Source organism: Erpetoichthys calabaricus, chromosome 15 (assembly GCF_900747795.2).
Source record: "Erpetoichthys calabaricus chromosome 15, fErpCal1.3, whole genome shotgun sequence".
In the NCBI taxonomy this organism is placed as follows: domain Eukaryota; kingdom Metazoa; phylum Chordata; class Cladistia; order Polypteriformes; family Polypteridae; genus Erpetoichthys; species Erpetoichthys calabaricus.
The window spans coordinates 83007256-83034872 of NC_041408.2; the positions used below are offsets into that span (position 1 = coordinate 83007256).

At 42.1% G+C, this 27617-nt stretch overlaps 1 protein-coding gene across 1 annotated transcript in view; it reads left to right on the forward strand.

Moving 5' to 3' along the window:
- Positions 1-27617, forward strand: part of LOC114665647 (alpha-actinin-2) — a 143847-nt gene that overhangs the window by 89180 nt on the left and 27050 nt on the right. The window contains exons 13-16 of the mRNA XM_028820256.2: positions 14359-14467; positions 20277-20417; positions 23655-23837; positions 26420-26554. Of these exons, the coding sequence (XP_028676089.2) occupies positions 14359-14467; positions 20277-20417; positions 23655-23837; positions 26420-26554 (568 nt within the window). The remainder of the gene's footprint in view (positions 1-14358; positions 14468-20276; positions 20418-23654; positions 23838-26419; positions 26555-27617) is intronic.

The following is a 27617-nucleotide window of genomic DNA, read 5'->3' on the forward strand; positions in this document are numbered from 1 at the left end:
CGTCACATAGTATATGTGTACTAAATTTCAGATCAATAGTTCAAACAGTTTGCGAGTTACAGGTGATTTAAAATCCTGGACAGACAAACGAACAGCCACGGTGCGTATTATATACCAGTAACGGCGCACTGCACGATAACGTGCAGTGAACACACTTGACTTGAGTATTCCTAGTTTTCATTCTCTTTCTCTGTACGTTTACCATTCATTTGCTTGATGCACTTGTTCCTTCCTGAGCAGCTCTTCTTTTCTCCATCCTAGCGGCCCGCTTCTTCTCTTCTTCCGTCGGCATCTTTTCGCGTTAAAACTGATTAAGTCAATGTTTGTGTTGCAATTACGTAGTACGTTTTCTTCCATTTTTCACTTAAGCTGGCACTTAAGTGTTCAATCTGCCTCAAGAATGATCTGAGATATGAAGAGGTAGGAGAAGTGACCGCGAAGGTGGTAGGGATAAGAACGGTGCCCGTACGCATGCACTGCACAACCGCCCTGCTGGCCGCTGCCGAGAGTTGATTCTACAATAAAATTAAATAAAAACAAAAAGAGGAATAAAAATCATCACCCCGAAAGCGGACAGTAGATGTCACGTAGTATATGTGTACCAAATTTCAGGTCAATCAGTCAAATGGTTTGCGAGCGACAGGTGATTTAAAATCCTGGACAGACAAACGAACAGCCACAGGTAGTATATAAGACGATAGTTTCGTATAGTTCTTGACCTTTCTTTCACTTATCCTGTGTTTATGTATATGTTGCACTGCGGTTCAGGGGAACGTTATTTCATGCCATTCTATGCAGCAATACTGTGTAAGAATGGTATGACAATAAAGCCACTCGACTTGACTTGAGCCCAAAATCATCACTGCTGCAGCCAGTTGCTTTTAGAAGTTACAGGATTAGTTCAGTGGGTATCACCTGTTTGTAGTTTCAATTGAGTCACAGGCGAAAAGCTAAAACTACATAGGAATAGTCTCACAACAACAATGTGAATGTCCTGGAGTCATGGAGACAGAATCGAGATATCAGTGGAATTAAGAATTTGTGGATGGACTTAACTCTCAAGCTCCTTAAAATTTGCCAGAACTTTAGCAGTTTTGCTAAGAAGAATGGGGAGAGATGGCAGAGTGCAGATGTACAAAGCTGATAGACAAAGAGATGCTGTCATGGCTGTCAAAGTTGCATCTATTATATAGTGGCGTGAAGGGGGTGAAAACTTATGAGATCAGTTATTTGGTGTTTAATATTTGTAATTAATTTAGACCACTTTGCAGAGGTTTGTTTTTATTTTGATATTGAAGTCTTTTAGGGCGGCACGGTGGTGCAGTGGGTAGCGCAGCTGCCTCGCAGTAAGAAGACCCAGGTTCGCTTCCCCGGTCCTCCCTGCGTGGAGTTTGCATGTTTTCCCCATGTCTGCGTGGGTTTCCTCCAAAGACATGCAGGTTAGGTGCTTTGGCAATCCTAAATTGTCCCTAGTGTGTGCTTGGTGTGTGGGTGTGTGTGCCCTGCGGTGGGCTGGCGCCCTGCCTAGGGTTTGTTTCCTGTCTTGTGCCCTGTGTTGGCTGGGATTGGCTCCAGCAGACCCCCGTGACCCTGTAGTTAGGATATAGTGGGTTGGTTAATGGACGGATAGATGGATAATATAACATAATATAATATCTGCAGCGGGCTGGCGCCCTGCCCAGGGTTTGTTTCCTGCCTTGTGCCATGTGTTGGCTGGGATTGGCTCCAGCAGACCCCCGTGACCCTGTAGTTAGGATATAGTGGGTTGGTTAATGGACGGATAGATGGATAATATAACATAATATAATATCTGCAGCGGGCTGGCGCCCTGCCCAGGGTTTGTTTCCTGCCTTGTGCCATGTGTTGGCTGGGATTGGCTCCAGCAGACCCCCGTGACCCTGTAGTTAGGATATAGTGGGTTAGTTAATGGATGGATAGATGGATAATATAACATAATATAATATAATATAATATAATATCTGCAGCGGGCTGGCACCCTGCCCAGGGTTTGTTTCCTGCCTTGTGCCCTGTGTTAGCTGGTGTTGGCTCCAGCAGACCCCGTGACCCTGTAGTTAGGATATAGCGGGTTGGTTAATGGATGGATGGATGGATAATATAATATAACATAATATAATATAATATCTGCGGTGGGCTGGTGCCCTGCCCAGGGTTTGTTTCCTGCCTTGTGCCCTGTGTTAGCTGGTGTTGGCTCCAGCAGACCCCCGTGACCCTGTAGTTAGGATACAGCGGGTTGGATAATGGATGGATGAATGAAGAGTCTTTTTCTGTTGCTCAATGTCAAAAAAGCCAAATGAAATCCACTGTGATTCAATGCTGTGTAAAAAGTAAAATGTGAAAAATTCCAAGGGGGTGAATACCTTTTGTAGGCTCTGTAACTAAAGATGTATGCAAGTTTTTAGGTAAGAGGGGGAGTCAAGCTAAAGTTAGAAAATGGGATTTATTAGAAAATGAATCAAACTTTCACAACACTGATGCTGTCATTTCTCAGTGCCGTCTCCACCCTTCTCAATACACTTGTGCCACCTGCCTGGAAGTGCCAGCTGAATAAAAGGTTTTGTCTCGTCCTCACCAAAACTCGTGCACCCAAGTTATCGTAGAACACCACACGCCGAGGGGTACGACAGTCACTACTGCAAGTTACTGTGACTTGCTGGAGAACAACATGAAGCCTGCTCTTCGATTTGAGTGGTGGGGACTGCTGTCTCAAGGGGTCCTTTTGCTGCCCACACACTGCTAAGAACGCCAAGGCTTGTCTGGAGAAACTGACATTAACTGAGGTATTGCCACATCTTCCTTATTCGCCATATTTGGCTCCGTGTGATTTCCACCTTTTTTGGACCGCTAAAAAAAACATCTAGGAGGTCATAGGGCACGAGTGGTGGCGAGGACGAGACAAAACCTTTTATTCTGCTGGCACTTCCAGACAGGTGGCACAAGTGCATTGAGAAGGATGGAGACGACATTGAGAAATTACAGCATCAGTTTTGTGAAGGTTTGGCCCATTTTCTAACTTTAGCTTGACTCCCCCTCGTAATTTGGCGTAGTGGCTAATAAGTTGGACTTGAGCACTGAAGGTGTCAAGTTTAAACTGTCAACACTGCACGGCCTTCATGCTCTCATTACAAGGCAACAGCACTTAGTTAAGCTTAATTGGGTCTCCGCTTAACCAGCGTCTTTTAATTTGGTTGCCACTCCATCTTCAAGTCCGCGCCTTTCCTCATTTTCAAGCTAAGATGTTACTTTACCTCTAAGTTTGATGTTTTTGTAAGGCATCTTTACTTTCTTAGACTAAGCTGGTGTGTTTGTTCTCCATAGTTTTTTACAGCTCCATCTGAGCCTGTCTGTTTTTCATACGTCATTTGCTCATATGATTAGGTTTCCATGCACTTCAGTCACTTATGTCACTAAATCCAATCTGCATTTATATCAACATTGCTGTCGGCCATGCCAGCTATCTCAGTCTTGTTAAGTCTCCTCCTCCACCACACAGTGCCAACTGTTCAGTTTCAATTTATTTTTATATAATGTCATTCCAGTCACAAATCCAGGGAGCTGTTCACTTTTACAAATACAGTACGATTAAAATTCAGCACATTATAATATGCAAAAACACATAAAACAGAAGGCAGAACACATAAACTCTGTACAGCTTGTACTTAGAAATGACTTGAGATTTCTCAAGGAGCCTTCAAGCTCCGTTTGCTGGAGCGCCACTGTGGCTGCGGATGTCACAGTAAAGCGAGTTCATCATTTTAGGTGATCCCGGGGTTTAATTAAATTACCTTTTAGGAGTTCATTTAAAAGAAAACCTGCAGCCTTAGGGGTCCCCAAGGAGTAAACCTGAACACCTCTCACATGTACTGTGGAACTGGCATGCAGTTCTGGACGCAGTTAGCAATGCCCTCCACCATCAGTGATATGAAACAGGTTCTTCACAGAAGGTTGTGTATCAGTAAGCCAAAACCCTTAACTTAAATATCCGCTATTGTTATGAGTTGTGTATTACTATGCTTTACTTTATCTCTCTAGTTTTACATGACTATTTCATTCATTCTCTTTTTCATTCATCTTCTTTCGGCTGCTCCTATTAGGGGTTGCCACAGCGGATCATCTTCTTCCATATCTTCCTGTCCTCGTCATCTTGTTCTGTTACCCCCATCACCTGCATGTCCTCTCCCACCACATCCATAAACCTTCTCTTAGGCCTTCCTCTGTTCCCCTTGCCTGGCAGCTCTATCCTTAGTACCCATCTCCCAGTATACCCAGCATCTCTCCTCTGCACACGTCCAAACCAACGCAATCTCACTTCTCTGACTTTGTCTCCCAACCATCCAACTTGAGCTGCCCCTCTAATGTCCTCATTTCTAATCCTGTCCATCTTCGTCACACCCAATGCAAATCTTAACATCTTTAACTCTGCCACCTCCGGCTCTGTCTCCTGTGCCACCGTCTCCAACCTATATAACATAGCTGGTCTCACTGCTGTCCTGTAGATCTTCCCTTTCACGCTTGCTGATACCCGTCTGTCACAAATCACTCCTGACACTCTTCTTCACCCACTCCACCCTGCCTGCACTCTCTTCTTCACCTCTCTTCCACACTCTCCATTACTCTGTACTGTTGATCCCAAGTATTTAAACTCCTCCACCTTCGCCAACTCTACTCCCTGCATCCTCACCATTCCACTGACCTCCCTGTCATTTAAGGTTTCTTTATTTAGTCATGTTTATACAAGAAAACATGAAATTTGCCTTCTCATCCATCCATCCATTATCCAACCCACTATATCCTAACTACAGGGTCACGGAGGTCTGCTGGAGCCAATCCCAGCCAACACAGGGCGCAAGGCAGGAAACAAATCCCGGGCAGGGTGCCAGTCCACCGCAGGGCACACACACACACTAGGGACAATTTAGGGTCGCCAGTGCACCTAACCTGCATGTCTTTGGACTGTGGGAGGAAACCCACGCAGACACGGGGAGAACATGCAAACTCCACGCATGGAGGGCCTGGGAAGCGAACTCGGGTCTCCTTACAGCGAGGCAGCAGCGCTACCCACTGCGCCACCAATTTGCCTTCTCAGTTGCATCTAATAACAGACAGAATGAAATAAAACAGACAAATAGAAACAAGAAAGATTACGGTAAGGCAGTTAGATAATACATATTTACACCAAAAAAAAAAAGGTACAGGATATATATCAAAACCTTAATCATTATCTCCGATATTTCTTATTGAAAAGTCGTATGGCACTAGGAAGTTTCTGGAGCGAGTTGTGTGGCTTTTCAAAGCGACTGTCCTTCCTGATTTACTGAACTTTAGTTCTACATGTAATGGATGTCTGTCATCAGCGGAGATGATTTCCAGTTTCTTTAACATTGCCCTCTGACACACACTAGACAAATCATCCATCCATCCAGCCATTATCCAACCCGCTGAATCTGAACACAGGGTCACGGGGGTCTGCTGGAGCCAATCCCAGCCAGCACAGGGCACAAGGGAGGAACCAATCCCAGGCAGGGTGCCAACCCACCTTAGACAAATCATGTATTCTCTTATTATTTATTTATTTATTACTGTCTTTTTCAAATTATTACTATACATTCAGTTACCTATTACTTGTTATTATTTACTTACCTATAACATAGTTCTTTACTTGTCTTGCACCTGTCCTGTTGTCATGTATACTGTATGTTGCTGTACGTTTTGTCGTGCCAATGTATGCTGTAATGCTGTGAGTGGATGGTGTGACAATAGAACCACTTGACGTGACTTAATTTGACCTATCCTGGCAGTACTGGGTACAAGGCCCAAGCCAACCCCAGACAGAGTGTGCCAGTTCATCATACGGTAACCACACACAATCACTCAAACTGGGGTGAATTTAGAGTTCCAAGCTAATCCTAACTCACATGTTGGTTGCTATTTGGGAGAGAACATAGAGCACCAGGATATGAGGTAATATTTAAGAGAAAAATAAATAAATTAATGTATTGTGAGACATCATAATCTACTATATGAGAAAACACTAAGGTCTGAGTTTTCAGTCCCTCTGAGCAATCTGATTGGTCAGTCTGGCTTTGGTGGCTTAATAAAAGAGGATGTGCGGGTGTGAGACACACAAGTAGGAGTAAAGATATATGAGACACGCTGAGAGAGACGGCAAGTGTAAAACCGGACAGGAGGTGAGAACAATGCCTTCGAGTCTGAGAAGCAGGCTTAATGGGAATGTGCTTGAGAGATGGAGTGCCAGTGGAGAGATGTTCACACATGCAGATACACATGGAAATGGATTCAACACACCTAAATCTATAAAGTACAGTGATTTTTTTTTGTGCAGAACAATTTGGTGCCCATCAATATTTTTAAATTTGTCAGGAAATATTTTTATTTTGTTGTTGCTTATTTCTTTATATCTTAACTAGCTGTTACCCCGTGGCTGCACCCACATAGTAATGAAACAGGACAAACTTTAAAAATCAATAGACGTCGGCACCGTATCTGATCGTGTTCAGCTCTGACGGGAGAGCGTTCCCCGCGTGCGGAGAAAAGCACGTGGCCGTGATATCTCTGGTATTCAGCAGCTACCCACTAAAACACACGGAGCTCTGATCTCTCTCTCAAAAACGTCAAACGTTACTCCTTAACAATCTGTAGATGATAATGCCTGCTGAACAAACGGGTATCGCTAGCTAAGCAGAGGCAAGGTGTACTCCAACACGTGGCGACAGGTAGAGCGACTCGAACAGAGGCTGGCGCGTGAATGAGGAAGGCCCCGTCCCCCTGCTCTCGGCCCACAGCTACTCTCTTGGATTTGCATAAATTCATTGGTACCACAAGCAAACTCTGGTACTTAGCGCAATAAGAGAAGTCGCAAAATCAACCGGAAAGTTCATGCAAATTCTGGAAAACAACCCGATCTAAATCCGTTAAGTAATTCTCTCGTGATAAGCAGACAGACATACAGACAGAACGCGCTTGGACCATGAAATTTTTAAAACCGTTTCTTAGCTAGCACCTATGGGCCGAAGGTAACTTACATTCCAAATTTCAAGTCCCAAGTCCTGACGGTTCGGGAGATTTCGTGATGAGTGAGTCAGTGGTATTTGGCTTTTATTATATATACTAGTCATTTAGCCCGTTACAATAACGGGCGCTAGAACAGTAGTGCATAAACATTAGTAGGAACAGTCTATATTAAATGGCAAGGGACTTTGACCTCATTCTTTTTGTTGGTCGTATTTTTCTTTCTTTCAGCCTTTCTTTTGTTGATGTTTACTTGCTGAGCTGACCGTTCTTCGTGGGCTGCCGCCGTGTATTGTGTGTCTTTAATTTTCTGTGACAGTAATACTGTCTTGTACGGCTCTATTCAATAAGGGCGCACACAAAAAGGTAATACAGGCGTGCGCGTCGGTAATATGCCTTTAACTTTCTCTGAAAGTAATATCGCGCATCACACTGTGCCCCGCGCATGCGCACTTCACCAGAAGACACCCACACACGGACACCTGGACGCACACAGGGATTTTATTAAAGAGGATATATATATATATATAAAGATTGAACTATTTCTTAATGTATTTATTTCATTAACACTACACATGATGAAACATACCTTGAAATGAACATTATCATCTGCCAAGGATGAGAGGGTGGGCTCTGGAGAACACTGCATTTTGATTGGTAGATCTTTGGCCGTCAAGTCTTACATTTGTAGGCGGACACCATGCGCCTGATGCACAGTCCTGAGAAGATCATAAATTGAATTAAAGCTGCACCTTGCAGATTCATTCTGTACATACTGGACGTGAACCACCATGCTGCTCTCTACATTACACATAATGTATATTCCAAATTAAAAATGATAGAAAAGTTTGCTCTCATAATATCCATGGACCCTCTTTTAGTTCTTAATGATCTTGTTCTGCCACCCATCCTTGTTTTTCCCCCAGATAAAACTAATGCAGACACAAATATAACACAAATTGGTATGAAAAAAAACGCTGCATGATTAAAGTACGAACCATAAATATAACTTCTATATTTTTTGTTGAAAAGGAATCTCACAAACTAATCATGATGGATGGCGTAACAACATGCAGAAAGTGATAATCCCCCAGCATTCATCTAATCTGAAGTCTTACAAAGAATCTCCATTGACTTACCCAGTTGGAAAAAAATGATGGCCATGTTGACCCCGGTAAATCGCTGCATTGTGTTTACCGCATAGGTTTTTGATGATCTCAGTTCAGGCTTATGGTGGCTCTTAAGTTACAGGGTCCTCTCTTTTTAAAGCTTACTATTTTAATGGAGAACAATCGCCTGGATGCCCTTGAATTTCTCCTTTCTCAGATCATTGGCAGCTTTGAAATTTGCTACTACAACAGCTGAGTGTGCACTGCATATAAAGGTTAGGGTTTTAGGAGCTTGGTGATTGATGGCATAGATCGACAGTGGCATTCTGCTGGACGGCTTTGTGGTTCAGTCTCTTTTACCTGCCAAAAAAGAGAAGTCGGTGAACATATACTGCCTGTGACAGTCTGCAAATAAAATGTAGGACTCGGTGTACAGTAAAACTGGGGAGAGATTTACGAAGGCCCTGGTGTTTAGGTGCTTCACACCTCATTGTGCAGAGGCAGCAGCTGTAACCACCTGGTCAAACGCATTTTAATGATGATGAACTGGAGTAAGCAGAGGTTCTGAGGCCATTAAATTTACAGTCAGTCAGTCATGGTCCAACCCGCTATATCCTAACACAGGGTCACGGGGGTCTGCTAGAGCCAATCCCAGCCAGCACAGGACACAAGGCAGGAAACAAATCCCGGGCAGGGTGCCAGTCCACCGCAGGGCACACACACACACTAGGGACAATTTAGGATCGCCAGTGCACCTAACCTGCATGTCTTTGGGCTGTGGGAGGAAACCCACGCAGACACGGGGAGAACATGCAAACTCCACGCAGGGATGACCCGGGAAGCGAACCCAGGGCTCCTTACTGCGAGGCAGCAGCGCTACCGGTGCCAACGTGCCACCCATTAAGTTTGTTTTTTTTTAATTTACTTAAAGAATTAAAAGCAATAACAAAACACAAGGAAAGTAGAATAATATGAAGTCAAACCCTGAAACCCAACATTAGTTGAAGATAAAATGGCATCCGAAATTTTACAAATTTTAACGTTTGGGGTCGATTTTAAAGTTTTTTTTTAAATGTACGGTTTTCATTTTGACATGAAAACCGTAGATTTACCATTTTGATTATTTATTTATGGCTTTTGTGTCAATTTAGCAAATCTATTTACACATATTCTTAGTACAATATTTGAATAATATTTTGTGAAAATTTTGTTAATAAATCTTTATTAGTAAAAAAAGTTATAAACAATTTTATCCAATAGTAATCAGCTGTACGATTTTCACTTATACATAATGTAAATTAATTAAAAAATATCCAAGAATAGAATTAAATAGACTTACCAGAATATTTTTTCCTCAAACTGGGACGATTTTTTGTTTTTGCTTAAAACAGAAAATAACACTTTCTACGCACTAGAAATTCATTTTAAGTTAAATAACAGATAATTCACGAAACACAACAATTACGTGATAATAATTTTTGATCAACTATTATTTAAAAATATAAAAACATATTGTTTTGAATCAAATTATTTTCACAATATTTTGACATAACATGCCGTTTAAGGGCGTTTAATTCCCCATCGTAGATGGCACCAGTATGCAGAACTTACTGTGTGAGGCGCCATCTACAAACAGTGATGGCATAGGGGGAGGTACAGGGAGGCATGATTCATTTTTCATTAAATTTTGAAAATGGCTATAAATTTAATTAATTTAATAATTTATGTGATAAATTCGGCCATGAAAAATCTTTGTGGTGCCCCCTTTACCCTTGATGCCCTAAGCATATGCTTACTTTGTTTATATGGTTAATCCAGCACTGCCCAAATCCCTTCCTCTTATCACATGATCAGGTGGGTTAATACCCCCCCCCTTTCCTCAATATCTGTAACCCCAGTCAATCAGATGGAGTACCAGAACAGCATAGCTATCAGCTGAACAAACAGGCTTGTTGGATTGAATGCCCTCCTCGCATTTGTCCAATTTTTTACGTTCTAACAGGCAGGAGGGGAAGTTACACATTTATTAAGCATTATTCAAATAGACAGTGTCAAAACGCAAAGCAAAACAGTGCGTGACCACCATAACACCTGGTACCGCTAGATGTTTAGTCAGTCCTGGTGCCCCATTTCTTGCTGTTGTGATGTGAGATTTTGCATTTAAGTTGATAAATATTTTGTATGTCTTTATTTGTAACTTAGGCAAAGCAATGTAATATTAGTGTTACATTATGTGAGTAGCATTCATGTTTACAACCCCAAACCCCCCAGGAATGGGTCTCTTTGAATTTTATGACAGAGTAAGGGGCGACTTAAACCAGTTTAGTGAGTGTTTCTCTGCTAAAGTCCTTCAACCCCCTGCAAGAAAGCCAGGCTGCCTAACTGCTAAGCTGTACCTTAACATATGGTTTTTTGGGGGGGTGGCAGGTGTGAAGGTGTTCTATTCCCCCATTAGTCTGAAGTATGGCTGTTTGGGATTGGCTTGTATCAAAAGCCTTTAAGTACTACGACGCCCTATTGGCTGTAGGGGTTGGACAGAACATCTATACATTTGCTTGCTTAACCTCACACTCTCTCTCTTACTAACATCTATTGTTGGCATGGAGCTGGACAGTTTAACATCTGTGGCAGAGCGAAGGGCGCTCAGCAGGCTCCTATCAATTATGGAGAATCCACTGCATCCACTAAATAGGATCATCTCCAGACAGAAGAGCAGCTTCAGCGACAGACTGCTGTCACTGTCCTTCTCCACTGACACATTGAAGAGATCGTTCCTCCCCCAAACTATGCGACTCTTCAATTCCACCCGGGGGGGTAAACGTTAACATTTAACATTATACAAAGTTATTGTCTGTTTTTTCACCTGCATTATTATCTTTCTTTAATTTAATATTATTTATTGTATTAGTATGCTGCTGCTGGAGAATGTGAATTTCCCATTGGGATTAATAAAGTATCTATCTATCTATCTATCTATCTATCTATCTATCTATCTATCTATCTATCTATCTATCTATCTATCTATCTATCTATCTATCTATCTATCTATCTATCTATCTATCTATCTGATGAAGGAGCAGCACTGTCTTACCAAACCGATGAACTGAAAGGACAACACAATGGAGAGCACAGCTCGGCAGCCATATTGAACAGGCATGCAGCGAGCTGACCACCAATGAGGACTTAACTAGAGACATTTTAAATAACTAACAAGTCTGTGTGCTGCCTGAACTACACATCACCATTTAATCAGGATGTATGGTTGCCAATATTGCATATTGTTATTATTTATGAATATTACCATTAACACATTGTTTAAATTGTAATTTAACTCCTGCTTGTCTTTTACTATACCTAATTGCCTGAGGTTATAGATATAGAAGGGAAGATGGGGAGAAGTTATATAGTATAATACCTTATAAACAGTGGTTTTGAGGCATTCTGACAAAGGCTACATATTAATAATACAAAAGGGGAAAGTAGAGCAATATAATACTCTACCAAGACAAAACACTTGCGTTGCTTGAAGTGTCAGAAATTAGTCAGAGCATTCATGGATTCGCTTTCCCCTTCCTGTGATCAGCTCTGTTAAAGCTAATCTAGGTTTGATGCTACATTTCAGTCAAGTGTACATACAGTACCTCGCTTTAATTCCACATGAGGTATCACATCATTCCAACCTTTTAAGTAATTTGAAGACCCCGTTGCAGCAGAAGGCAGGTACTCTAACTACCAGGTCACCCTATCATTGAACAATTCAGTTGCTAAACTCAAAACTTATTTAGTGATCAACTCTCTGTGATCCTAATACAGTCATATGAAAAAGTTTGGGAACCCCTCTTAATTCTTTGGATTTTTGTTTCTCATTGGCTGAGCTTTCAAAGTAACAACTTCCTTTTAATATCTGACATGCCTTATGGACACAGTAGGATTTCAGCAGTGACATTGTTTATTGGAATAACAGAAAATATGCAATATGCATCATAACAAAATTAGACAGGTGCATAAATGTGGGCACCCCAACAGCGATATGACATCAATACTTAGTTGAGCCTCCTTTTGCAAATATAACACCTCTAGACGCTGTCCTCCTATAGCCTGTGATGAGTGTCTGGATTCTGGATGGAGGTATTGTTGACCATTCTTCATACAAAATCTCTCCAGTTCAGTTCAATTTGATGGACAGCCTGCTTCAAATCATCCCATAGATTTTCGATGATATTCAAGTCAGGGGACTGTGACGGCCATTCCAGAACATTGTACTTCTCCCTCTGCATGAATGCCTTTGTAGATTTTGAACTGTGTTTTGGGTCATTGTCTTGTTGGAATATCCAACCCCTGTGTAACTTCAACTTTGTGACTGATGCTTGAACATTATCCTGAAGAATTTGTTGATGTTGGGTTGAATTAATCCGACCCTCATCTTTAACAAGGGCCCCAGTCCCTGAACTAGCCACACAGCCCCACAACATGATGGAACCTCCACCAAATTGGACAGTAGGTAGCAGGTGTTTTTCTTGGAATGCGGTGTTCTTCTTCTGCCATGCAAAGCGCTTTTTGTTCTGACCAAATAACTCCATTTTTGTCTCATCAGTCCAAAGCACTTTGTTCCAAAATGAATCTGGCTTGTCTAAATGAGCATTGGCATACAACAAGCGACTCTGTTTGTGGCGTGAGTGCAGAAAGGGCTTCTTTCTCATCACTCTGCCATACAATTGTTCTTTGTACAAATTGCGCTGAATTGTAGAACGATGTACAGATACACCATCTGCAGCAAGATGTTCTTGCAGGTCTTTGGAGGTGATCTGTGGTTGTCTGTAACTATTCTCACAATCCTGTTCATATGACGATCCTGTATTGTTCTTGGCCTGCCAGACCTGCTGGGTTTAACAGTAACTGTGCCTGTGGCCTTCCATTTCCTGATTCCATTCCTTCCAGTTGAAACTGACAGTTTAAACCTCTAAGATAGCTTTTTGTAGCCTTCCCCTAAACCAGGAGACTGAACAATCTTTGTTTTCAGATCTTTGGAGAGTTGCTTTGAGGACCCCATGCTGTCACTCTTCAGAGGAGAGTCAAAGGGAAGGAAGCACAACTTGCAATTGACCTCCTTAAATACCTTTATATCTCATGATGGGACACACCTGTCTATGAAGGCTTAACGAGCTCATCACACCAATTTGGTGTTGTAAGTAATCAGCATTGAGCAGCGACAGGCATTCAAATCAGCACAATGACAAGGGGACCCATATTTGTGCATAGCCAGTTTTTCACATTTGATTTAATTTCATACAACTAAATAATGCGTCACTAAAAATCTTTGTTCAGAAAACACCGCAGTACTCAGATGTTCCTAGGAAATGAAAGACAGACCACTGTTATCTCATTTGTTGAAAGGAGAGTCAATTATTACGCAGGCTGAGAGGGGTTCACACACTTTTTCATATGACTGTAAGTTGTCATGGAACATCAAGCATGGACTGGTGTCCTGGCTGGGATGGGTGAAGGTTCCTAACTTGGCCGGGATGCCAGTTTAATGGAAGGAGACAGCCATGCAGAGCCATTTGCTTCCCCAGTTCAACAGATGTCAGCAGCTCTCTGGGGGGTCTCCCATATACACTCCTGCACAGCTTCATGGGAATTGGAGTTCCAATGAGCAGCCCTGCTGGGTGTTGTGGGAGCCTCCAGAGGGAGCTGTGGGGAGGAAGTTCCACCTGACCCGGAAGTGCTTCTTGGGCGCAATGTGGCAGCACAGGAAGTACTCTTGGGTATAAAGGAAGCCACTCCTCCTCACCCAGGGAGTCAGAGGTGGGTGGAAGGGGACAAAGCTCACCTGGAGGAGAGGGAGGAGAAGAAAGACAAAGAGGGGGAAGAAGAGTATTGTTTGGGTTTTGAGCATTTTGTAACGTTTAAGAGAAGCCCGTGAGAGAAATTTACGGAAAAATAAAATCTTTATTTGAACCCAAAACTTGTATTTATGTTGGTGTGTTTGGGGCTTGGGACTCAGTGGCACCCCCAACTGATCATAAAGTGTTTACTCAAGACTGTCATATTTGACATTTTCTGCAGCACTTGGCACCATCTCCATAGATCTGTGGATTGGCAGGGTGCACCACAAATGACATATAAAACTCCTCTTGTCTTCTGTTAAGTTTGTCTATTTTCAAAAACTGTTTTAAACAGCAATTGACTTTGTGCTCCACAGTGAGCTGGATTATCATGCCGTAGCTGAGGTGAATGAGAGATGCCAAAGGATTTGTGACTTGTGGGACAAGCTGGGAACGATGACTCAAAAAAGACGAGAAGCACTCGAGGTAAGGCCTTTTCTTAGGGTGTCCTCACCGTGATATTTCGGCTCTCCAGAAAGCAGCCGCTTCAGACCCGTTCTGAACTGTCTTGAAATCTCTTTGGAGTTCTGTTCTTTGACTGCGTGTGAATGATGCACTCGGTGCAACCACTGGAATGAATACCGTAAGTGCTCAAGGGTACGGGAGCTGTGCATCACTTCTTGAAAGATTACCAAGTCAGCACATTTATTGACCAGCCGTAAGAGCAAATAGTAAAACATAAAGTAACATAAAGGCTGTGTCTTCTATACCAGGGGTCACCAACTCCAGTCCTGGAGGACCACCGTGGCTGCAGGTTTTCATTCTCACCCTTTTCTTAATTAGTGACCTGTTTTTGCTGCTAACTTCTTTTCAATTCATTTTAATGGACTTGTTTTTAAAGATTTGTTCCCCTGAATTTCTTCATCGTTCCTCTGAATCGCTTTATTCCTTTCCTTAAACAGAAATGAAATGTGAAGTGAGGGAGCCAACAGAAGATCAACTTAGTCAGGGCCTCAAACTCCAACCAGTTGCTTCATTAGGTGGCCAAGACTTGTTGTTAATTAACCTCATTCTTTAATTTCATGGCTTGTCGCTGCTCTTATTGTGCAATAGCAAACATTTCTGAATTTGTTCTCTTTTCTGATAAAATGTTTTACGGACCTGAGCAGATCGACATTCCTGAGACCTTCACCTTTCTTTATTTACAGATAGTGTGTGATCGACGCAGTTTGCTGGTCGTGTTTTGGCTCATTTTGTATCTCATTAATTGTTTGCTTGCTGATTAAGGAAAAGAAACAATTGAGGGGTCTGAGACTTCAAGAGCAAGTCCTCTATAATGAAAGGAAAATGAGTTAATTAGCAGTAAAAACTGGGCACTAATTAAGAAAAGAGTTAGAATGAAAACCTGCAGCCACTGCGGCCCACCAGGACTGGAGTTTGAGGTGTTCTGCTGGCTCCCTCACTTCACATTTCATTTCTGTTTGGGTGCCATTTAAGGAAAGAAATGAAGAAATTCAGAGGAACGATGAAGAAATTCAGGGAAGCAAATCTTGGGGTTTGTTTCTTGCCTTGTGCCCTGTGTTGACTGGAATTGGCTCCAGCAGACCCCCAGTGACCCTGTTTTAGGATATAGTGGGTTGGATAATGGGTGGATGGATGGATGTATCAAAATTCAGAAATATCCTCAATACGATTTGAGATTTTAAAAATTGTTGCTGTACGCATTTTAACGTATCTGCAGAGCATCTTGAGATATCTCACAATCACTTTCAGTGAAAATTCCTGATCTTTCAAAAGAAAACGTTATTTTCTGCGAAAACAGCAGAATGTGTGGTGTCAGATATGTAACGGAACACATTTATTTGTACAGGTGCTGGTCATAAAATTAGAATATCATGACAAAGTTGATTTATTTCAGTAATTCCATTCAAAAAGTGAAACTTGTATATTAGATTCATTCATTACACACAGACTGATGTATTTCAAATGTTTATTTCTTTTAATGTTGATGATTATAACTGACAACTAATCAAAGTCCCAAATTCAGTATCTCGGAAAATTAGAATATTGTGAAAAGGTTCAATATTGAAGACACCTGGTGCCACACTCTAATCAGCTAATTAACTCAAAAGCCTTTAAATGGTCTCTCAGTCGAGTTCTGTAGGCTACACAATCATGGGGAAGACTGCTGACTTGACAGTTGTCCAAAAGACGACCATTGACACCTTGCACAAGGAGGGCAAGACACAAAAGGTCATTGCTAAAGAGGCTGGCTGTTCACAGAGCTCTGTGTCCAAGCACATTAATAGAGAGGTGAAGGGAAGGACAAGATGTGGTAGAAAAAAGTGTACAAGCAATAGGGATAAGCGCACCCTGGAGAGGATTGGGAAACAAAACCCATTGAAAAATGTAGGGGAGATTCACAAAGAGTGGACTGCAGCTGGAGTCAGTGCTTCAAGAACCACCACACACAGACGTATGCAAGACATGGGTTTCAGCTGTCGCATTCCTTGTGTCAAGCCACTCTTGAACAAGAGACAGCGTCAGAAGCGTCTCGCCTTTGGACTGCTGCTGAGTGGTCCAAAGTTATGCTCTCTGATGAAAGTAAATTTTGCATTTCCTTTGGAAATCAAGGTCCCAGAGTCTGGAGGATGAGAGGAGAGGCACAGAATCCACATTGCGTGAGGTCCAGTGTAAAGTTTCCACAGTCAGTGATGGTTTGGGGTGCCATGTCATCTGCTGGTGTTGGTCCATTGTGTTTTCTGAGGTCCAAGGTCAACGCAGCCATCTACCAGGAAGTTTTAGAGCACTTCATGCTTCCTGCTGCTGATGAACTTTATGGAGATGCAGATTTCATTTTCCAACAGGACCTGGCACCTGCACACAGTGCCAAAGCTACCAGTACCTGGTTTAAGGACCATGGTATCCCTGTTCTTGATTGGCCAGCAAACTCGCCTGACCTTAACCCCATAGAAAATCTGTGGAGTATTGTGAAGAGGAAGATGCAATACGCCAGACCCAACAATTCAGAAGAGCTGAAGGCCACTATCAAGCAACATGGGCTCTCATAACACCTGAGCAGTGCCACAGACTGATCGACTCCATGCCACGCCGCATTGCTGCAGTAATCCAGGCCAAAGGAGCCCCAACTAAATATTGAGTGCTGTACATGCTCATACTTTTCATGTTCATACCTTTCAGTTGGCCAACATTTCTAAAAATCCTTTTTTTTGCATTGGTTTTAATTGATATTCTAATTTTCCGAGATACTGAATTTGGGATTTTCATTAGTTGTCAGTTATAATCATCAACATTAAAAGAAATAAACATTTGAAATACATCAGTCTGTGTGTAATGAATGAATCTAATATACAAGTTTCACTTTTTGAATGGAATTACTGAAATAAATCAACTTTGTCATGATATTCTAATTTTATGACCAGCACCTGTATATACCAGTGTCATTATTATCAGGCCATACATAGTCGTTTTACTGTTTTACTATAAAGATGTTGCATTATGTTCAAGAATAGGTTTTTAGTGACATCTACTGGCTAAATATTCAAAGTACAACAGAATTTAAGGTGGAATGAAAAATCCATATAAGTAGCTGGTGAATAAGAAGACAAAAAGTATAAATACTTAAGACCTTACCTAGATTACAATCTTAGCTGAAATACTAATACAAAAAAAATATTCTCTAAATGCAACCAGCGCTTATTTCTCCTCCATAAACTCAAACTATTTAAAGTAGACAAGGACCTCATGTTGTCCTTTCCTCGTAGTCTGATCCAGTCTGTGATCACTTTCAGTTTCATTGCCCGGTTTAATAGTCGGACAAACCAAAACTCAAAAAGCTCCAGCAGATTACGAAGTATGCAGCTAAAGTTATTGGGGCTGATGTAGATGATTTGACTAGTGTGTGTCAGAGGGCAATGTTAAAGAAACTGGAAATCATCTCAGCTGATGACAGACATCCATTACATGTAGAACTAAAGTTCAGTAAATCAGGAAGGACAGTCGCTTTGAAAACCCACACAACTCGCTCCAGAAACTCCTTTCTTCCTTGTGCCATTCGAGTTTTCAATAAGAAATATCGGAGATAATGATTAAGGTATTTTTATATATCCTGTAACCTTTTTTTTTGGTGTAAATATGCATTATCTAACTGTCTTACCTTAACCTTTCTTGTTTCTATTTGTCTGTTTTATTTCATTCTGTCTCTTATTAGATGCAACTGCGAAGGCAAATTTCATGATTTCTTGTGTAAACGTGACTAAGTAAAGAAACCTTAAACTTTCACCTTGTTAAGGTTTGAGGATACTTTGGAAACCCTTTTGTAAATTCTCTGCCCTTATTGATGGAATCTTTAATGTCACCATGTCCCCTGATTACTAACGCTTGATTGCCGACGTCATATACCCTTCTCTGTGTTCCACTCTCAGCCTTGCTAAATATTCTCAGTAGTACACATGCACTTAAATCAGAGGGTTTTTAACCTTTTTAACAATGCAGTCCTATTGTTAATTACTCAAATACGGATAGCATCAAAAAATGTAAATTGTGCAAAATAGAAACCTATAGATTACTAGGGGGCTCTGCCCCCTACTCACTTCGCTCACCAACCCCCGGGTGGGCACTATGCCTGAGCCACTTCACGGATCTGCCGGTCACGAATGGGGAGCGGATGTACAATTTAAACAGATTTTGATTTTCATGGGAATTGTTAAATATGCATAATAGACCTAACTATTTTACATTACAGTGAGTAATTAACCATACAGTATTAAAAACAGTAAAGGATAATAAATTGAAAGAAAATTATGTTTCATGTTGCGTTAGAGGCGTTTGTTGCGTTACACATTTTTGTTCTGTTTGGCTTTGAACTTAACACGTAAATACTTTTTAGACTTACACTGTAAAACTTCAATAAAAATAATATTTGGAATTAACTTTTCGTCAATATCGCTTTGAATTTTGATTCCGTGTTTGGAGTTACATCATGACAACGCAACGTATAACTACCCGTTAGTGAATTTCGTTTCTTTTTCTCTAATAAATAAACCGACTTTTTTGAATGTTTGTCCCTGTGATTTGTTAATTGTCATAGCAAAAGTTATTCTAACGGGAAACCATAAATGTTTTAATATGAATGGCATATCAAGATCTCCTTTGGTGTCTAATGTTAGATGTACTACATTACCTTTCTTGTTGCCTGTTAAAATTTTACATGTCGGAATTGTTCGACCGATTTTGAATACAACTAATCTTGTCGTATTGCATAGCCCATCATTCAGACATAAAATTACACAATAACATTACGATACGTCCTTCTTTCAACAGTAATTTGTGTAGTGGAAGACCAGATGGTGTTAATGGTTGTAGATATTCTTCGTGATATTGCAGCTGATGTTTTCATTTTATACACCATCACCACCTACTGTTTCAGCAAAGCCTATTGATACGCATTTAACCAATTTGCCGTGTAACCGATTGACAATTTTCGTGTTAATTAATTTGACTTTCATCATTTCTCTGTGCTAGGATTGCCTGTGTACTCACTTCTTCTGTCGATAACCCTTCGGGATAAAATTCTTCAATAAGATTTGGACATAATACATCTTCTTTTATTGGGAACGTAAAGTGAGGAAAACATAAAAATTTATTACAGCTGAGAGCTCAGGAACTGTGTCTGACAAAAACATTCACACGAATGAGAGTTGAGAGTACCACGGGTGTGGGCCGTGAACCGGAAATGGTTGAGAGGAGGGTGAGACTTGAAAAAAATCTCTTGGCAATAGTCTCGTCTCAAGGTTTTCTTTTATAATCGAGAGAAATACACGGGAAATGCTGTATAAATTTCTCAAGTTCCACTATCAAAAAATACCGCTGTAATTAAAATGAAAGTAAAAAGTACAAACTGGATGTGTGTAAAAGCGTGCTGTACTCTTCAGTTAGAAAATGGTCAAAACAGAGGCACAGCATTATTTAATGGATACCCTAACATGACAGAACAGCTGTTATTCAGCTTGTTATGTGCTTGTTAAAAATGAAAATATCCCGGCATAGTGACCCCCCGTGTTAACGGCCACACTTTATTTCCATATAGCATAGGAAACAGAAGCCTGCCTAGCTTTAGCAGGACCTATCACTTATTGCATTCTTTATGGGAGAAAAGGGCCCTTGGGCCAATGAAGGAAAATGGCAGAGGTTTAAGCCACTATAGCCACCCCTTTGTGGACGTCCCTTTATTTTATGTGTTAAATGGATGTCTTTTGGGTCTTGAATTTTACAGAGGACTGAGAAGCTTTTGGAAACCATTGACCAGTTGTTTCTGGAGTTCGCCAAGAGAGCAGCACCTTTCAACAACTGGATGGAAGGAGCAATGGAGGACCTGCAAGATATGTTCATTGTTCATACTGTTGAAGAAATTCAGGTGTGTGCCTTTACTTTATTTTTTCCTGAAAGGAATTCTAATCCTTCAGCCTCTAAACTTCCACTTAACCGATTCCTGCTGTAAATTAGAAATTTCTTGAGACTCCAGGATATTCCCTGGTTGTCTAAGATGTTCAGTCAGTGTTCAGCCTGTAGTTTAACTTCACTATGATCTGGAGTTTGATGTCAGATGGACGTATTTGTCACCTCCCAATACCTTGAACTCGGACTGAAAAGAGTTGCATGTTATTTCCATGTTTGTGTCTATTTCCTCTTAAAGATGTGTTGTTAGCTTCATTGTCAAATGCAGGCTGACAAAGAAAGCACAGATAGCACTATATTGCCAAAAGTATTGGGACCCCCCTCCAAATCATTGACCTTAGGTGTTCCCATCATTTCCATGGCCACCGGTGTATAAACTCGAGCCCCTGAGGGCGACCCATTCTGTCACAAATGATTGTAGAGACCTAGAGCACTATATTGCCAAAAGTATTGGGACCCCCCTCCAAATCATTGACCTTAGGTGTTCCCATCATTTCCATGGCCACTGGTGTATAAACTCAAGCCCCTAGGTCTCTACAATCATTTGTGACAGAATGGGTCGCCCTCAGGAGCTCAGTGAATTCAAGCCTGGTACCGTGATAGGTTGCCACCTGTGCAGTAAGTCCATTCGTGAAATTTCCTCGCTACTACATATTCCACGGTCAACTGTCAGTGGTATTATAACAAAATGGAAACAATTGGGAACAACAGCAACTCAGCCACAAAGTGGTAGGCCACATCAAATCACAGAGCGGGGACAGCACATGCTGAGGTGTGCAGAAGTCGCCAACTTTCTGCAGAGTCAACAGCTACACACCTCCGAAAACTCAAGAACAGTGCAGCGTAGACAGAGAGCTTCATGGAATGGGTCTCCATGGCTGAGCAGCTGCAGCCAAGCCTGACATCACCAAGTGCAATGCAAAGTGTCGGAGGCAGTGGTGTAAAGCCCACCGCCCGCCACTGGACTCTAGAGCTGTGCAGACGTGTCCAATGGAGTGACGAATCACGCAATCCGATGGACGAGTCCGGCCAGGAGAACAGGACTCGCCTGACTGCATTGTGCCAAGTGTAAAGTCTGGTGGAGGGGGGATTATGGGGTGGGGTCAGGCTTGGCCCCTTACTTCCAGTGAAAGGAACTCTTAATGCTTCAGCATACAAAGCCATTTTGGACAATTTCACGCTGCCAACTTTTATGTTTGTGTGGGTTAAATACACAGCCACCCACAACTAGTTCCATTTATATAGCTGCGTAAAATCAATTATTCTTGTAACTTATGCAAAACAGATTCAATCTTTTTAGAGGAATGTAAAATGCTAAGAAAGAAGGAAAAAAATCGGGAGTGGTCTCCCCATGACTTTCTCGTATACTTAGAAATGGGGATGGATATTTGAAGAGTAACCCGCAAGACAATGGTTATATTTTTATATGATGTACATTAAAGAACCATCAACAACAAATCACATTAATAATATATTGAACAATTAAAAAAGTAAAGTTAAATAAATAAGATTCTGCAGCTGCATGAATAAAAGGGAAAGTATCACTTCCGGTTAACGGAAATAGTCCAAAAATTGATATAAGTCTACGTTTTTGTACCTAATACTTGTATGCAAAATTTGGTTAACCGAAGTGAAAGCGTACTGAAGTTATCGTGTTTACACACACAGACACACAAACATCATTCCAAAAATGGTAAAAATGGTCTAAGACGTCGAGATTCATCAAAATTTCGAAATGGAAATTTTGGAGGACTCCAATACTGTTCCTTATACTTCGTATACGAGAAAGTCGGGGAGGTCAAAAACATTGGGTTTCATCAAAATGTCAACATCGAATCTTTGGACGATTGCGATACTTTTTCTATACTTTGTATACGAGAAAGTAAAAATGAAAGCCTTCCAATACATCCCAATTTATACAGATTTTATGGAATGTGCGCATTTTCCCGAGTGAGTCTTGCAGTGAGACGTTGTTATAATTGAATGTCCCCTTCAACATTCTGAAATTGTTAAACTCTTATTTTGCATTAAACCCCTCCACATCTTGCTCCCATGGCTCCTCTCTCGTGTTTTCCGGTGTCTACGTACAGATTTCACGATGATGATTCCACTTTATAGCATGTTTGACACTTGCATGCTGTCAAATTCACAGACGTCTGATGCTGTAAACAGTTTGACATCCGCTCTGTTAGTCGTTTGCTGGTATTGGGTGTCTGTTAGGTTGCTCTTATCTGATGAATTAATTTTTATTCGTTTTTTTATGGATTCAAGATAGATAGCAATATAAAATCATATTAGATTTGAATTGCTTGCAAAATTAATTTGAACAGTCAAACAAAATATTTGGATGGGAGCTAAAAGTCAGAATTAAATCACTTTTTTAATTTCGACATGAATGGAGCCTTAATAGCCTGGAGGAGCGTATGGAGTCAAATACAGCCAGTGTGGACTTTCCACTCATTTTAACCACTGTAACATTTCTCTTGCATTGTTCCAAGATAGGATGGGCATTTTGCCCTTGCCCCCATAGACATGCCCAGTAGTCAGGGGCCCCTTATGCAACACACAACTCCCCATTTGAAGGCTGGCGTCCTTCAACATCTGCAATAAGATGCTGCAGATGTTCTATCAGACGGTTGTGGCGAGCGCCCTCTTCTACGCAGTGGTGTGCTGGGGAGGCAGCATTAAGAAGAAAGACACCTCACACCTGGACAAACCGGTGAGGAAGGCAGGCTCTGTTGTAGGCACGGAGCTAGACAGTTTGACATCTGTGGCAGAGCGACGGGCACTCAGCAGGCTCCTATCAATTATGGAAAATCCACTGCATCCACTAAACAGTGTCATCTCCAGACAGAAGCGCAGCTTCAGCGACAGACTGCTGTCACCGTCCTGCTCCACTGACAGATTGAGGAGATCGTTCCTCCCCCAAACTATGTGACTCTTCAATTCCACCCGGGGGGATAAACGTTAACATTATACAAAGTTATTGTCTGTTTTTACCTGTATTATTATCAATCTTTAATTTTAATATTGTTTTTTGTATCAATAAGGTGCTGCTGGAGTATGTGAATTTCCCCTTGGGATTAATAAAGTATCTATCTATCTATCTGTCTATCTATCTATCTATCTATTTGCGTCCCTGTCACCCTTTTGAACGTAGGCCTGAATTGTACTTCTTCTTTTTTCCCCTCTCTAGAGTCTGATTTCTGCTCACGAACAGTTTAAAGCGACTCTTCCAGAGGCGGACAGCGAGAGGCAGGCCATACTTGGAATTCAAAATGAGATCCAGAAAATCTCCCACAGTTACAATATTGTGCTCTCACTAACAAATCCATACAGCACAATCAAGTCTGAGGGCATCAGTGCCAAATGGGATAAGGTAAAATGACATTTTTTTGTACATTTGGGTAAGTTTTCTTTATGGCTCCCTAATACAATGTTGGGCTCTATAAATAAAGCTTTAGTGTTAATGGCTAATAGCAGTTTGTTCTGTGAAGTGGCCATTTTTGTAATATTCAATTTATTCAGCTTTTTGTACCATTCTTCAATAAGGCTCAGAGTTCTCAGATTATGTTATATCTTATTTATGTACAAGAACGCACAAATAAGCTTAAAATTTGCATCACTAATGTTTGTGGGGATTTTGAATTTATTTCAGATTTCTTTTTTGAGATGCATTATAATTTTAATTAAAATAACCTATATTGCACTTCACAGTTAAGTCTGTGTTTCTCACAGTATCTATAGATTTTAAATTAGGGTTGCAGTCCTGATGTTGCAGTGTATCTCAGCTTTAATTCTGAGTGAAATGGAACTGAATAGCGATCGCGGCTCACTTCACACATTTTGAATTGTGCGATTGCGCTAATGAGTTGGACATTTACCAATTTGGCAAACCCTCACTGAGTTTAGTGGCTGTGTAAAGCACACTTCACGATTTTTCCAGTCACCGACTTAATTTGAGGGTCCTCAAGAGACTGAGTGAGGAGTCGGAGTGTCTGGGCTTGCGAGGGTCCTGATAAAAAACAACATCCAGGCCTTTAATGACCTCTTGGGCATGGCCATCAGCAGTGTGTCTGTTTGTGAAGAGAGTGTCGGCCTCGTCATTGAGAGGTTTACTTTACTTTGGCAGTGACATTCATGTCTCTGGTGACTCTTCCTATGAAGTCAATAGATGGATTAGGAGAGCGTGGGGGGGGGTCATGAGGTCACTGGAAAGGGGTGTGTGGCGCTCCAGATATCTCTGCAAAAGGATGAAGGTCCAAGTCTTTTGAGTCCTGGTACGAGACATGGATGCTATCCAGTGTCATGAAATGAAGACTGGACTCCTTCAGTGCTGTGTCTCTTTGAATCCTTGGGTACCGCTGGTTTGACTTTGTGTTGCTCATGGAGTCCCGAATGAGGCACATGACCTGCATTGCGAGGGAGGGTCAGTTATGGCACTACAGCCATGTGACGCCATTACCCGAGGGTGATCTGGCTCACAGGACCCTCATTATTGAGGACCCAAGCAGCTAAACCAGGCCAAGGGGATGCCCATGGAATACCTTGCTGCACCAGATAGAGGGTCATTTGTGAATGGTGGGACTGGACAGCGTGTCCGCCTAGGGGGTTGCCAACTGGGATCTCGAGGTGTTTCGTTGTGTGGAGTGGTGGCTCTGAGGCTTGGGATCTGCACTGGCAATCAGAAGGTTGTCGGTTCGAATCCTGTAAATGCCAATAGGGACTCTGCTCTGTTGGGCCTTTCAGCAAGGTCCTTAACCTGCAATTGCTGAGCGCTTTGAGTAATGAGAAAAGCGCTATATAAATGCAAAGGATTATTATTATTATTAACCTGATCTGACCTGAGACTTCATTCACTTAATCGTAGTGAGTTGGGGGCAGCCGTGGTACACTTCCCTGACCTTCAGTTGTGTAGTTTGACGTCACCAGAGACTCATTCCAACAAGTCTGAGAGTCACCCCAACTCAAACAGGTTTGGTTTTTCCTTAGTTTTTGAGGGTGGGCTGCGGTGTGCATGTGTGTGAGAGCACAATGAGCGCTCAGTCGCTACGAGGAATAAGGAGTGTATGTGTTTTTGGGTCTCACAAACAGAGGAGTGTCTTGTCTTTTTGATATCTCGTGGTTTATGTAACACGACAGCACAGAAAAAAAAAAGGACAGAGACTGCAGCTGAACTTGCCCTACCAGGAAATCCTTCATATAGCACTGGCATAAGGATAGAGCTGCCAGGGAAGAGGAAGGCCTAAGAGAAGGTTTATGGATGTGCTGAGAGCGGACATGCAGGTGATGGGTGTAACAGAGCAAGATGACGAGGACAGAAAGATATGGAAGAAGATGATCCGCTGTGGCAACCCCTAACGGGAGCAAGCCGAAAGAAGAAGAAGATGGTCAGACAGCTCGTTATTGGCTGTTAGAAGAAGGGGTTGAGCTTGCCGTACTTTGGAAATGTGAACCTGCACTCGAATGTTGTCAAGAAAATGTGCACCACGCCATCCCCTGTGATTCCTACTCATGAAATCTGACGTCCTTAGGTGACGTGAGCAGCAGCAGCAGCAGTCATGAAGTCTGACATGTCCTCCGACTAGAAGTCAGGTGATGTGACACCGGCTGATTTTTTGAGAATTAACACTATCTTTATTGTCTGCCAGAAAAGTTGATATGATGTTTAAGGGAAACCTTTGACTTGTTGACCTGGGAGTAGAGGTAAGGAGGGAGCTTTAGGCCTGGCCACGCTGTCTATCAAACATGCTGATGGCTAATATTCTGCTTTGTTCAGTCCAAAGGGTCTGTTCAGCTGGTAAGGGATTTATTTACAAAAGGGGGCAAAGCTCCCAACAGGATTATGTTGAACCAAAGAATGGTCTGTGATGTCAAAAATGACGACTGTTTTCAATTGGGTCTTTCCACAAGCTACAAAGAGGCAGTGGGCCTGATCTCCGTTTTTCTCTTTCTTTATAGGTAAAGCAGCTTGTTCCACAGAGGGACCAAGCACTACAAGAAGAACTTGCACGTCAGCACTCTAACGAACGATTACGCCGTCAGTTTGCAGCCCAAGCAAATGTAATAGGACCATGGATACAGAAGAAGATGGAGGTGCGAGGCGCAGCTTCACGAATAACCTAGGCACATATGTGGAATTACCTGCTAGCATGTCATGCTTTGTTTTAACCTCTCTAAAGAGGCATGTACTGTACATCTTAAATTTGCACCGTTTTTATATCCCGTATGAGTCTAACACAACAAAACAATAACCGTAATTTTATATATTGCCTTTCTGTCATGAACACAAAGTACTTCACACGCAGAAAGTCATGTGAAGATCTAGAATGATAAGTGGCATGAACTAGTGGGTGGCACAGTGGGTAGCGCTGCTGCCTCGCAGTTAGGAGACCTGGGTTCGCTTCCCGGGTCCTCCCTGCATGGAGTTTGCATGTTCTCCCCGTGTCTGCGGGGGTTTCCTCCCACAGTCCAAAGACATGCAGGGTAGGTGCATTGGCGATCCTAAATTATCGTGGGTGTGCGTGTCCTGCGGTTGGTTGGCACCCTGCCCGGGATTTCTTCCTGCCTTGCGCCCTTTGTTGGCTGGGATTGGCTCCAGCAGACCCCCCGTGACCCTGTGTTAGGATATAGCGGGTTGGACGATGACTGACTGACATAATATGACAGATCAACTTTTTTGATTCCTCTGAAAGCTCTAGATTAAGCCCCCCAGTAGCCATTTCTGTTCAGTTTTCTTAATCAATTCGAACAGGACTTGCCCTTTAGGCTGCTTGTGCACTCGGATGCTCTTCTTTTCAAGTCAGCAGCCATGCCACATGCACTTCCGAAGAGGGCATCCACCTGAAGCTTAGCATGTTTGAGCCCAGCCAGCACTTGGATGGGTGACCAACCGGGAAAAAGTGTGGGTTGCTTTATGGAAGAGGTGCTGGCAAGGCCAGCAAGGGGGGCGCTTACCCTGTGGTCTGTGTGTGGGCTCCAGTGCAGTGCTGTTAAAATGGCACCATCCTTCGGATGAGACGTTAAACCGAGGTCCCAACTCTCTGTGGTCATAATAGATCCCTGGACATCCTTCATAAAGAGCAGGGTGTATCCCAAGGTCCTGGCTAAATTTTCCTTCATGCCCTGGTCATTCTGTCCCCCTAATCAGCCCCTATCT